The 14,006-nt window shown below is 36.3% G+C and overlaps 2 protein-coding genes across 7 annotated transcripts; one reads left to right on the plus strand and one right to left on the minus strand.

Moving 5' to 3' along the window:
* Positions 1 to 4,454: 4,454 nt before the first annotated feature.
* Positions 4,455 to 13,553, minus strand: LOC112517192 (F-box/LRR-repeat protein 3). 6 transcript variants are annotated; one of them, XR_003069648.1, is made up of 8 exons: positions 12,764 to 13,553; positions 12,521 to 12,646; positions 8,136 to 8,240; positions 7,648 to 7,867; positions 6,973 to 7,469; positions 6,477 to 6,729; positions 6,189 to 6,274; positions 4,455 to 6,067 (listed from the first exon to the last, which is right to left on the minus strand). XR_003069648.1 is itself a non-coding variant. In XM_025124550.1 (8 exons), exons 1-7 carry the CDS (start codon positions 13,394 to 13,396, stop codon positions 6,484 to 6,486), a joined length of 1,752 nt encoding a protein of 583 aa, XP_024980318.1. In that variant the 5' UTR covers positions 13,397 to 13,553; the 3' UTR covers positions 4,455 to 6,274; positions 6,477 to 6,483. The 6 variants fall into 6 exon arrangements, 4 of the variants coding, with proteins under 4 accessions (XP_024980318.1, XP_024980317.1, XP_024980319.1 ...); XR_003069649.1 differs by having other exon boundaries at positions 4,455 to 6,081; XM_025124550.1 differs by having other exon boundaries at positions 4,455 to 6,274; positions 6,973 to 7,267; positions 7,343 to 7,469.
* Positions 4,574 to 5,412, plus strand: LOC112516251 (bidirectional sugar transporter SWEET16-like). Its single transcript, XM_025123268.1, has 4 exons — positions 4,574 to 4,700; positions 4,800 to 4,836; positions 4,945 to 5,158; positions 5,245 to 5,412. The coding sequence occupies exons 1-4, from the start codon at positions 4,574 to 4,576 to the stop codon at positions 5,410 to 5,412; spliced, it is 546 nt and encodes a 181-aa protein (XP_024979036.1).
* Positions 13,554 to 14,006: the final 453 nt, after the last annotated feature.

Genomic DNA, 14,006 nt, shown 5'->3' on the forward strand with positions numbered 1-14,006 from the left:
GGCACTCCTAGTTGGGGGGAAATATTTCTTTAAAAACTTCTCAGTCATCTCATTCCAGGTAGTGACTGAGTTTGGTTGCAAAGAGGTGTACCACACTTTGGATGTGTCCTTTAATGTAGAAGGAAATAACTTCATCCTTAAGGCTTCAGTAAAAATTGATGGAAAGAATCAGTGACTTCCATAAAAGATCTAAGATGCAAATGAGGATCCTCAGATGGTAATCCACCATATTGACCATTTGTTTGTAACATGTGAACCATGATGGGCTTAAATTCAAAGTGGCCACCATCAATAGTGGGCCTCGTATTCCAGGGTGTAATTGATTTAACATTGGAATAGTATAGTTCATGATGTCACCAGTCCTTGAATTTGCAAGCCTGATAATCTCCTCCTTAGGATTGTGTATTGCATCAAGTTCGACTTGAGTCATTTCAGGAGTAGATAGAATAGGCAAAAAAAAAAAAAAATCTTTGTACCCTTCTTTTCCTTCTAAAGATTCTTTCAACGTCCGGATCTAACTCAACAATAGCCCCGTGAGGTATCCTTGGGATAAAGCACTAAAAATAAACACTTGTTGGTAGAAAAAATCAAAATTTAAAGTAATTTAAAGAAAAACTCCTTTTGGTTAAAATTCCCGGCAGCGACGCCAAAAACTTGGTGTATAGATAACTATACCCTCAAAAGGCTATATCAACAAGTAAACCATGCAAGTATACATGGATTACAATATCATCCAAAGCAAGTAATAATGGTAAGTAATACCAAATATCATTCCATAGAGATTTAATATGCAAAGAGAGTCACAAAAGTTAATTTTAAAGTGAGATTTCATAAAATGGTTTTTGGAAGCATTAAAGCTACAGAGAGAAAATATATTTGTGAGAGTTGATAACCAAATACTGAAATGAAACAATAATTAAAAGATAGTATGGATGCAAGATCAAGTTGGATTTCAGCAAGTAAGTGTAATAAATATTGCTCTATAAATAGCTCTTTACAACACCACTGGATTGAACGGCCTTCCAAAGAAGTGCAAATTAGACCATATGTTGGAAGTGCACTTGGTGATGCATCAATCCCAAACTAGTTCAAAATTTGCCTTTCATTCTATATAGTTTTGCAACCTATAAGATTACAACGACTCTTTATAGCCTCTATAACACACTTAGTAAAAATATTTCTGTTGTCTTAATTTTAAGTCCAACTCATCTGAATAAAATAACATGTGTCAATTTGTCAAATATTACCAGATAAAATATTAATACCACTTGTGAATAGCGAAATAAATTGCTATTAGCAAAGCAATCATCGACTAACACTTGGCGTAATCTCACAACCTTCACTTACACCCATTCTAAGGTATTTAACCTAACATGTCTGAATGTAAATGCTTAGAAGTAAATGACATAAATGGAAATGACTGAATGTAAATGCGTAAAAGTAAATTTTGCACGAAAAGTTAAGAGAAAGCTGAAAAGGTTGCTGTAGCAACTGACAGTAACGAAGAACACTTAAAAGTACTTGCAAAATGATATAAGAAGGTAACAAGGACCCAAAACTTAGATGAAGCTTTGTTCCTGCTGACAAAGTAATATTGGTCAAAGTGTTACAATTGTTCTAAAAGACTACCTCCATATATATACTAGCCAAGGGAATCAAACGTACTAGTGCGTAATACCCATTGGTTATTACCAATGGGTAAAAGAAAAGATGCCTTAGTACACAAGATGCTTTAGTGCAAAAGTTTAAGGTATTTTTGCAGTGACATCTTCCATCTAAATCGTCTGCTATCTGTACTAGAAGATGTCATCCTCCAAAATTTGACTTTTCAACAGGATTGAGTCAACTGTGCCAATATCCAATGTTCAGTGCTGCAACAACGTATACACCTGCTACAACAATGCTTATGTTAGCATTTTATTCACCAAATACGTAAAACAGTGCCATTCCCACATCCTAACTCCAATGAATGCGAAACCATAAAATAAGACTAAAAAATGGCATCACTAGACACAAAAAAGATGGCACTAAAGATTTTAACTTCAACCTTGTTATTGTTGTTGCTTGTTTTATAAACATGCTTTTGAATGTGGATCTCTTCAATTTGATGTTTTGATGGGAAGATAATGCATGTATTTCAAATTAAGACCATTCATGATGCATAATGATTTTGATTTTTGGTGCATTTAGTTAAACTTCATCACTTTTTATGAGTGTAACTTTTCTCTTCTCTTTAATTTAAGTAGTTGGTTACTCTTTAAAGTTATATCCACCTGTGAAGTTTAACTTTTCAATTGAATATGTATCTGGAAAGACTGCAATCATTCACATTTTTGATGTATTAATCACTCATGTTGATTCCTGATGATCTTTAGATGTATTGAATGTTTAAAGAGGATGATCCAAGCAATTTTCATGTATCTGTTGGGGAAAAAACAAGATTTTTCTCCAAAGTTTCTTTTTTAACGCTCGATTGTAAGTGGAGATTGACCTGTTGAATAGAAGAATGCAGAAGAATTGGTAGAGTTGGTTGTACAAGTGTTTCTCCCTTCTCCATACCAGAATAAATCTGATGAGTAAAACTAATGAGCTAAAGGACGTAATGTAGTAGCATTTATTTGACTTATTTTTTGTGTGGTTGTTGTTGTTCTGATTATAGAAAATAGCCTTCATCACCTTTAATTTCAAATTCACTCATGAATTGTGCTTGATACATGTATTTATCAACCCAGTCCTTAGATGAGTTGATCTAATTCAGTTGTTTATTGTATACGAATTTTTATAATCGATATAATCCAACTTAATTTACACGGTCGGTTAATACCAGTGAAGGATTAAATTGGTTTGGTTTCATCCAATATTTTGATCAATTACCGAATCATTTTAACCGTATATATACACCAAGATGCAAAATACAAATATTACATAAAAAAGTTATTGTTTATACTTTAATAGTAATTAGATTAGATTGGATCGGTTTAAATATACTTTATTTTAACAGTTTTTTGTCAATTGGCTGTAATTAGAACTATAACTCTTTAGTTATTGAAAACGTACTACTATGTAAAGACTAAAGGGTCATTTACTAAACACTTACTTGATAAATGTTTACCGTATCATTTACGTTACTGAATGAACATGACAAGGACCAAGAATCTTATCTGATAAGAGTGATGATAAAGATGGAGAGTCTTACCACCAGTAAGAGTGATGATAAGGACGTAAAGTATTACTTTGTAAGTGAGGGTGACGACTCGCTAAGGATGGAGGGTCTTATCTAGTAAATTTGAACATATGATACCATTTTGATGGACTACAATCTTACCCAATAAAGTAAGTTTTAGTGTTAAATCTTAGTAGTAAACATTTGGGTAAACAACCGCCTAAGTGTAAATATATCATCCTTAAAATCTACTCTAACAAAACCATCAAAGCTTCAAAATCGTTTACATTTACGACTCTTACCACATTATGCGGGTACACTACTAGTTTAAATTAATGTAAGGAGTTCTCTTAAGATAATAGTTTCAGTGACCATGCTCCCTACCATTGTTAGCTATACATTATTTTATTAATTTATTATTACTTTAATAGAGGTTATTTACATTTTTTAAATATTAACAAACAAATAATAATAAAATGATATATATATATATATATATATATATATAATCAAATGAGAACTAATTAGTTTGTGATAACCGTGAGGTCTAATCTCAACCACAAATCAATAGATAAATTAAGAAACCTATAACTTTGGTAATTTTGAATTAAAATTTTAATGCAAGGACATTTTAGGTATTTTCTCTCCTCTCTTCTCTCTTCGTCCTCCGGTGATACCACAGTAGTATCACAATGCATCTTATATGTGCTTGAGTATTATACTGAGGTCGTTTGTGTGGTCGATCGGAGATGTAACACAGTGGTGTCACAATGCATCTTATATGTGTTTGGGTATCACACCATGTCTGTTGTTTAACCGAGTCAATATTTTTAGGTATCACAGTGGTATCACCGGATAACGGAGTATGGGGAATGGAGAGAGAAGAGAGAAGAGAAAATACATAAAATGTCTTTGCATTAAAAACTTTTATTTAAATTACCAAAATTATAAATTTCTTAATTTATCTATTGATTTGTGGTTAAGATTGGATCTCACGACTACCACAAACTAGTCAGTTCTCTATTAAATAGACCCCAAGATATATATATATATATATATATATATATTACTTATATGCAACATGTTCTGTTCTTATTTTAGTTTATTAAAAAAATTATTATCAAAATAAGGTATATTTATTAAGATATGAATATAAGCAGAGTAAGAATGTATTATTTGTTATGCACATTGATTTCTATCCATTTATCTTAAATTAGAGGTAACAAATAACTCAATGTCAAGTATTTCATAAAAAATGTAAATGTAGATACCAAGCATTATAAAGCTTCAATGTTTTAAAATCCATGTAAATTGAAGTTAAGGATCACTTCATGTTGACCATTGAAAACACAGTCAAACAACAGCACAACATACAAAAAATGATGAGCTAAAATCCAACAATGGGCATTCATGGGGACAACCCATAAAACCATCAACATTCTTTTCATTTCTCATCAAACTCCTCCAAAATCCATCCCTTGTGCTTCTAAGCTGATCAACACTATGGTTGATGCTGCCTTCGTCATCGGGATCGTAGGTGAGCTCTCGACTCTCCGTCTGTCTTCGAGATTTTGGCATGCTGCAAATGCGGAAAAATATGAATATTTTGGATTTAAATGTTTGTTTGTTCATGCAGGAAACGTCATCTCCATACTAACTTTCACTTCTCCCATGTAAGTTTAAATACAAAAACAATCATGGATATCCTGAGCTGGTTTGGTTTGGTTTGGTTTTGTATAGAAATGAAAATTGACACGATTCCAACGTTGTAAATGTCGCAGATCACAGTTTAGGGAGATTGTGAAAAGAAAATCTGCTGAAAACTACAACGGAACACCATATATCGTGACGTTATTGAGTTGTTCTTTGTGGATCTTGTATGGTCTACTTGACCCTGATGATGGTCTCCTTATCGTCACGGTTAACGCAGCTGGTGTGACCATGCAAGCGCTCTACCTCGCTCTACTGTTCTTCTATTCTTCCAAGGAAAAAAGGGTAAATGAATGCTTTTTGGTAATCAAGATTTCCATGAGAGCGATATTTTGAAGGCAATTTGCAATGATTGATAATCTTATTTTCAGGTTACGTATTTCGGGTTTGTGGTGTTGGACGTGGTATGTTTTGGGGTGGTCGTGGCGTTCACACTTGTTGCGTTTGAGAAAGGCTCACAACGCACGTTCACAGGAGTTCTTTGTGCAACTTTCACGACAATGATGTATGCTGCACCTCTTGCTGCATTGGTAGGCTAATTGACCCTTCGCTTTTTCTGGTAACTGGGATTGTCCAAACCAGCTTGGGGCCCTAAGGTTTAACAGCCAAGCAGCAAAACACTCTAAAGTCTAACCCCTTTGTTCTTGTTGGTGAAGACTAATGTTTAGCGTATTTTAAAGGTTTTAACACTGATTACACGCTATACATACAGAAAACAACCATAACGATGAAGAGCGTGGAGTACATGCCAATTCTCCTCGTGTTCTCTTTGTTCATCAACGGGTGTGTTTGGTTTGCTTTCGCATTGTTGGTCACAGATATCTTTGTCGTTGTAAGTGTTCTTCTCGTCCTCTCATTTCTTCCTTTTTCAACAGTAAACAAATGAACTCACAAAGATTCATGGATCAAAAGGCCACTTTTCTAAAAATCAACTAAAACCAAACCAAACCAAACCAAACCAAACCAAACCAAATAAGCTCAGTAAGTCCCCTCATCCAATGGTGGGTTCTTGGGATAGAATGTAAACAGACTTTACCTCTACCGAATCACCCTATATATTCAATGGAAATAGCTGTGGGAACTGACATCCCATTACCATATGTAAATGTTATTGCATGCAGGTGCCAAATGCATTAGGGATATTACTAGGAGCCGTACAGTTCTGTGTTTATTTGATGTACAGAAACTCGCCACCTGCAGTGAGTGAGCTGGAGTTGGAAAAGGGCTCTTTAGAAAAGGAAATCGAAAGTAGAGGCATTGATATTCAAGACTTTGTTTCCCAAGACATAAATGGAATCAACATGAAAGCGAATACCGTAAGTTCCCAGAAGCGTGGATTGAGTCGACAAGACGCCTTCGCCATTGTGAGGTCACCATCCCTTAGCCCCAACAGATCAAACTCTGTTCAACACGAAGATGGTGGTGTGAATTAAGGATCAACTGTTATTCTTTCATATTTGTGATTTTTCTGGTGCTCTGGGCTTGAGCCATTTTAGAACAAAACCCATCATGCATACAATCAAATTCAGATTCAACGACGTAAACAATTATTATTATTTTATGGGCATGCACATATGTAAACTTGGGATGGAAAAGAACATACTTGAATCTTAATCCCATCTGACTCTACAACCATTTGCTGCAAGAGTCTGAAGAAGCTCTTGGGTAAGAAGAGGCCTAACAGAACCAATCAACTTAACCTTTTTAAGGCGAGCACAACAAGCCCTAAGTGCAACTTCATACCCTTTTGCTGATACTTTAGCCAGGTTCACCAGCTTTGCGTCCTGCAGTCGTGTCAAGTTCCCCATCATCATGCACAAACCCACATCAGATACTGAACAGTAGCTTAGGTTTATCTGCAACAAGGACCGACCAAAATATTATAAGCTGCAATGGTGGACAAGATCCTCGTTATTGAAGCCACAGCATTAGGGATGGGGATCTACCGTATAAAAATCTACAACTGGTTTGAAATAAGCAAGATGCTTTCGGTTGCACTAATTGTACTTGCCTGATGACTTTGGTAATACGTAAATATATTATTATTATTATTATTAGAAACATAGAACTAATGGAAAACGAAACCAATAATTGGATACCTGTTGCAGATTCCAAGAATAGAATGCAAGCGACCAAAACCCAGCATCACCGATGTTCTGACAATTTTTAATATCCAATTCTGAAAGTTTCCTGCATCCAGATGCAAGAGCTATAAGACCTGTGTCTGTGACATTGCCATTACTACGTAGTTCCAGATCAGATAGTTCCTCCAGCAGGCCCAGATACACCATCCCTTTATCTGTAACCTTAGTGCAGTAAGACAAGTTTAGCTTCCTCATCTTTTTACAACCAGTGGCTAAAAACCGTAATCCATCATCACCAACATTTGAACACCTACAACCAAACAATAACTTGAGGAACGCATCATAAAGATCAAAACCATTGTATGTAATATATGAAACACGGTACCGGTATAGATCAAGTTCTTCAATTTTGCAATGTGAAGCTATATATGACAATCCCGTGTCTGAGATATCAGTACAAATCCCCAGCTTTAAGCACCGCAGCTCAGAACATTTAGACAGATTATCAAGTCCTGTGAGAATAGATGAATTAATGAAATATATTAAAAAGATTCCCTTTAAGTAGAGGTCAGATCTGCGTACTGCTTTCAAGCAGGATATATTGGGTTTGGTTTATTAAAAAAGAGGATGGTTTTATGAGGTTGAGTTAGGAATTATAGGCATACAGAAACTGGAAATTGGATCACTAACCTATGTCATTCACATGACATTCAGTTAGATCGAGCTCCTCAAGTAAGTGGCATGATGACCCCAGATAACTGAAACTTTTTTCAGTGAGCAATGAACAAGACTCCAACTTGAGGCACAGAAGTTTTCTACATGAGCTTGCTATGGCTGATATTGCCACATCGGTGATGTCATCACAGCATGTTAAATCGAGCATTTTCAAGTTGGGACGCCCATATACAAGCTGCATAATACCTACATCATTCACTCCTTCACATTTGCTCAAACCAACTTCAACCAAAAACAAACAATTAGCACTTATGATCTGAAAGAATGAGTCAGCAACTCGAGCTCCATTAACTTTAATTGTTTTCAGATACTTCAAGTCCTTAAGGTTGTGAAAAACATCGGGGGAAAGCTCCTGATGCATCAAAATACATCATTTAGTTTGAAAAAAGACTGAATACAAGCTTCATGTAAACTGCAAATAGGCATGAATCAAATAGACTCACAAGAAAATAGTAACCCGCATTGAGATTTTGAAGGCCTTTGCATCCTCTAATGACACTAATTAGGCCAGAAGAACTCACATGTTCACACCTCGTTATGTCTAATACCTGCAACCAGAAATTATAATTATAATATACAGATTTGGTTCTAGCAGAACTTAAATTTGCAAAGGTAACAATCGTGCTAAAAAGATGAACATAAGATTAACGATGGTTCACCTGGAGCTTAATTAGTGTTCTAATTTTGAAGCAACAATCTTAAGGAATTGTTAGACATGTTCTGATGTATAATGATGATAAAACATATGAGACAGTGAATTTGAATTATCATATCACTTGAAGAAGCTAGGATTTGCAACTCATATAAAAATTATGATAACCACAGAGCCAAAAAATGGAGTACATTTGACTTGTGAGTATCAGACCAGTTACCTTTTAATGTTAACTTGGTTGAACATCAAACAAAGAAATGCTAAACTCTACAAATTTATTAAACAAAAAGATGTTGGAGGGACAGGACCATATGTGCCCATTTGAAGTCCATAATGACCTCACCATCCTGGGTTTAAGTCATGGAAGCATCATTTTCACGAATGCAGGGGAAACAGTTATATAATAGTATCATACAGAAGAAAGTAGATATACAGGAGCAGAACAATGGAAAGCTTAAAGATGTGGTCCTATTTGTTTTTGTCATTTATCATTTTTATTTTGCTGGTTCCATCTGTGTTATGTGAGAAGTAGCAGAGATGCAATCAGGAGTCCTCAATATCTCAGATTACTTGATGATTAGAAAAAATGAAGACGGGACCTACAAAAGGGAACCAAATCAAGTATCACCAAGGTGTAACCTTCTTAGCATCATGAGTCACATCAGTACCAGTTCAGCTTCCACCCCTCCTTGTCCAGGGTCCCGAAAAGGATAGCGGGTAGAATTGAAGGAATTCGGACAAGATGTCCAGGCACACCTATCAGAACTACACCACATCAGAACCCCATTTTGTATTGTGTAAATGAGCCACCTTGACACAACAATACTAGTGAGAAGCCGGAGTTCCCACATGCTACATCAAAACCCACTCTAATTAATACGTCGAATACAATTCCAGTAGGACATGGAAGAGTTCATTCAGGAACACTAGCTTGAAAATGGTCATGCAGGTGCACATATAGCAGATGTTTTGGTGTGATGATAAGAATCACAAATAATAATCTTATGTTTCTCTATTATTAACGTTTGTTGATTGTAGTGACTTCATTTAGAAAAATTGACTCACCTAGTAACCTTTAGCAATGGTCAGAAATCTATGTAGATAAGACCATTTCCATGCAAATAACTGGGATCAATAGTCAAGTATGGCCTAAAGGCATGCCTAAGAGTGTGCAGTAACAGAGAACAATAGATGAGAGTCCATGTATGTTTGATAGTGGAATAGTTAAAGGAATGCATTAGCCCCAAAAATGAAGCTAACATGATATGGAGAAAGATTGCAATGTACAGCTAAGTGGTATCAAACGAGGGCAGAAAAAGTACAGAAAGTAAACAAAGTAGAAATAATGGTGCAATGGGAAAGACAAAATGGTTTAAAGGCAAAAAACAAACGTTACCAACTCTTGCATGATTAGAAGACTATAAAAAACCTAGAGGAGCAAAACTAGACAAGATTTCCACTAAGGAAGCCGGAAGAGGGTTTAGAGGTGAAGTATATAATAAACTGAATATAGAAGAGTTGGGATCTTTCATTCACATTTTTTCCACCAAGAACGTTTTATAAAACTTTTTGACTCCCGAATTTGGAGTATCCTACTTTCACACAATTCACAGGGTTCAACAAGCAATCGATATTTCACRATCAAGGGTGWAATHCTCTTTGGAGTAGCGGTCCTTATATATCGTATTAACAATCGAAATATGGTCAAAAGAAAAAATCTCTATTTGATAGGGCTTTTTCCTATACCTATGAATTCCATTGGACCCAGAAATAATACATTGGAAGAATCCGTTGGGTCTTCCAATATCAATAGGTTGATTGTTTCGCTCTTGTATCTTCCAAAAGGAAAAACTAGGTATGCAATCAAATAAAATGCATCAAAGAAAGAGAACAAAGCCGCTTAGTCAAAAGTGACCGTTAGAGAATGACGGGGGTTATTTAGATCATAAAAATAGAGAGTGATTGTAAAGGACGTGACAACCCATCTGATTATGCCATAGACGGTCCGCATGTAGATCGGAGTTGAAGATGAAGGAAGCACAAGCAGAGATGAAAATTGGTAAAACTTTAGGGCTTGATACAATGTTACTGCAGTACAACTCTATTATTATCATTAAAATAAGGAGGGTGTAGAGATGAAAAAATGGTAAAACTTTAGGACTTGATACAATTTGGACTTTCGGACCTCTCTGAGGAGGAATAATTGAGCAATAACACAATAAACTAATGGAGTGGGTTGCTAAACTAAGTTTAACAGTTGGGAATAAGGTAACAGGAAACCAATTCGTTTTTATACATGGAAGATCAATGAATAGATGTTATTTTCTCAATTGGACACCTTATAAAAAGATATGTGACACAAATAGGATTTCACATGGTATATATTGATCTAGATAAACTTGTCACGAGAAGTCAATTAGTGGGCTTTTGGGAAATATCAAGTTTGTACGGGACGTACATGAAAGCGGCTGAAGATATGTATGATTGTGCATAACAAACACAAAGCCTACAACAAGACAAATATCTCCTCTACTACATTAAATTACACCAATGGTCAAACTTAGAGCCCTACATTTGTTGTAGAGGTGAATGTGCTCAAGAAAAACATACAAAATGATATATGATCGTAAATGCCTTTCACTGGTGATATCATATCAATGAGATCAGGTCAAGGCATTAATATAAAGCTGGAACCTGGAAGTTTCAAGAAAAACACCTGGATAAAACCAAATTTTAAACATAAAAATAACAGAGCATGTGGTGTGCAAAATTAGAAAAGAGAAGATGCAGAGAACATATATCCTAACAAGTAGTAAAACATGGTACTGAGGATGCTAGTCATAGGATAAAAGTGGGATACATCTAAGTGACATGTAAACACTACATAATATACCCATAGCAAGAGTACAAATGTTGGCCAGGCATGTTGTTGCAAGTTAACATATAGGATTATAAAGGACACACAAGATAATGTTGAGTTGGCAAGAAGAAGTTGAGACACACTGTTTAATGTGGTTTGGCTATCTTCAGTTGAAGCTCTCAATGCATTGGTTAAATGATAAGACTTGTACCAAGAGAAAGTCGATACAAGAGATAGATGTAGTAAGGGAAATCACTGAAAGAGATTTGCATGAATGGAAGGACTTTGTTAAGACTTCAGAGCGTGTTAAAGGATGCTATTTTATTTGGGAACCTTTGGGAGTTGACCGCTTTATGTTTCTATGGGGTTTTGTTGCTGTATAATGTCTTTTGGTTGCATTTTGAGCAATCCCAACAAGTTCAATAAAATGATCTTACACTAGAAATACGAAACTTATAAACAAAATGCTTAGGCTTCAAAGAACTTTCTGAATGCAGAAACTAAGAAAGTGCAAGGATTGAGCATTAGAACATAAACTACATGCTCGAAAATACTAATCAATGTGTTCACAATGATCAGGGGCGCTTAAATCAACTTGCATTTTGTCTTCTTACACAGGGCACATTCTTGTTTGCCTAATTGACATATTCTAGATGGTGTATGATTTCTTACACCTAAAATTGGATGGGTGCTTGTACAATGTAGTATTTATAAATCATCATAGACGTTAGGTTCTAATGCATAACTAACGATATAAGACAAGAACACCATCACTCCAACTCTCAAAACAATCATTCTTTCTGCCCCATAAAATTTGCTAACACTTTTCAATTCAGGTTGTCCTAATAAAATACGCAACATATACTTCTTGGATAAAATTTTAAATTTACTTCACTTTTGGCCCTTAGTAATCATTACAAAAAAATTAGTAACTTGGTCTTTTTCGAAGTTGGGTTGCAAATGTTTTTTGATGGTAGGAGTGGTTTCTTGTAGAATTGCAGCCTAATCATAATTGTGTCAATGTATAGTTATCCTTTCTGTATATGTCCAATTGGTGCAAGTATATTAAATAAGATTTGGGTCAACATGTTAAGATAAACATAGATTTACACAAATTTGTACATCATAGACTCACAAATATAGATTTAAAGCCATTCAGATGAAAGCTCGTACATTTTCCCAAACCAAACATTATTTGAGCGTTTCCATAACCAACAATAGGTGTAAGAAATTAAACAAATCACAACGTGATCAAAATATATTTTCAATGTAAAGAACACGACGAAAAAAGGAAAAAGAAAACAAGGGTAAGAAACCTGAAGTGAAGGGCAACCATTTCCAAGAAAATGCAAGCCTCCATCGTCCACTAATCCACACCCCACCATTAGTAACTTCTCCAACTCCTTCAAATTACTTATGGACCGTAGTGACTCGTTACTTATCTGAAAAAAGGAAAAAGATAAATGCCAACCAAACCCCAAAAGAAATATTAGTCCAAATTCTGTAACATTTCACATAAACGGATAGCAAGTCTAAGAAGTGTCATTAAAATCGTTTACCTTGAGGTATGAAATGGAGAGATGCTTCAAATGGAGACACTTTTTTGATAAGAGATCAATCCCCAAATCAGTTATCTCCAAACACCATTTCAAGCTGATCTTCTCCAATTTGTCACACCCAATGGCTATCTTAGCCAATCCTACATCCGTCACTCTCAAACACTTATCCATCTTAACCTCCCTCAACTCCGCCCCACACGAAAGCGCTGCGGCCTCCCTGTCTCCAAACTGATAACAGTGCGACACGTCCACCGACTGCAACCCAGGGCATGACCCAACCAGCACCTCCAATCCCGGAGACCTCAGAGACGTCGTCCTACAAAGCACCACACTCTTCACTCTCTGGGCCCATCCATAACAGCTGATGTTGTTGAGCAACGCGGAGATTGTGCCATCGCAGATCCGTGGGCACACGGAGAAGTCGAGAGTGTCGGCCCGTGTGTAATTTCGGAGGAGTCCCGGAATGAATTCGGGTCGTAGAAACTTGAGACGTGTGCGATGACCCGATTCAACACCATGGAAAACCTTGCAGGTTGCACGAAAGGATTTGCGATCCGAATCATTGGAGAGACAATCAAGAACCCGTTCTAGGAGGTCGTCGGTGAGGAGAGAGAGAATTAAAGACGACCCCATTTGATACAACAAGAGAATACTATCCGAAATTAAGTGGGAACGAAAAGGAAGAGGAGGCGGAGGTTCAAGAGGGGCTGGTGGGTAGCAGCGGAGAGAGAACGGCAAGAGTTGAATCTCCGTTTTCGTATGACGGTCATTTTCACCGGCGGTATGTGACGGAGGTTAGTTTGGTACGGCGGAGGTACGATCATCAAATCATTTCTGGAGAGAAGAACACAGACCTGAAAACCAATGGGCACTGACAAGCTGTTTCGTGGATTTAATGGAGATGTTCACGTGACACGCCACATGGCAAAAGGAAGGACTGACAGTGATCTTGGACCGTTGGATGAAGAAGAGTGGGCGATGAGATCGTATGCGGGCATCAGTACAGTGGGCCCCATGAACGTGCATCGACCGTACCTATCTCCGTGACATCCAAATTTGAACAAGGTAGACACCATAAAGTTACACAAATGGTCCCTCAACTATAACCAATTAATAACTTTTCCCTCTTGATTTGAATTATTACATTTTTTGTCTAAACATAATCTTTGTTTAACATATTTGAATTATTTCATATAGGGACGGACCTGGAAATGCTTTCAAATGAAGACGCTATTTTGTCTCG

This window comes from Cynara cardunculus (assembly GCF_001531365.2).
Source record: "Cynara cardunculus var. scolymus isolate 2C chromosome LG 8, CcrdV1, whole genome shotgun sequence".
NCBI lineage: Eukaryota > Viridiplantae > Streptophyta > Magnoliopsida > Asterales > Asteraceae > Cynara > Cynara cardunculus.

Excerpts from the sequence above, each read along its gene's own strand:
- LOC112516251 (XM_025123268.1), top strand. The coding sequence starts at position 4,574 with ATGGGGACAACCCATAAAACCATCAACATTCTTTTCATTTCTCATCAA. Across the intron at positions 4,837-4,944 it reads CTAACTTTCACTTCTCCCAT|ATCACAGTTTAGGGAGATTG; the intron begins GTAAGTTTAAAT and ends TAAATGTCGCAG. Across the intron at positions 5,159-5,244 it reads ATTCTTCCAAGGAAAAAAGG|GTTACGTATTTCGGGTTTGT; the intron begins GTAAATGAATGC and ends TCTTATTTTCAG.
- LOC112517192 (XM_025124551.1), bottom strand. The coding sequence starts at position 13,396 with ATGGGGTCGTCTTTAATTCTCTCTCTCCTCACCGACGACCTCCTAGAA. Across the intron at positions 7,268-7,342 it reads GAAGAACTTGATCTATACCG|GTGTTCAAATGTTGGTGATG; the intron begins GTACCGTGTTTC and ends GTTTGGTTGTAG. Across the intron at positions 6,730-6,972 it reads ATTCTTGGAATCTGCAACAG|ATAAACCTAAGCTACTGTTC; the intron begins GTATCCAATTAT and ends TCCTTGTTGCAG.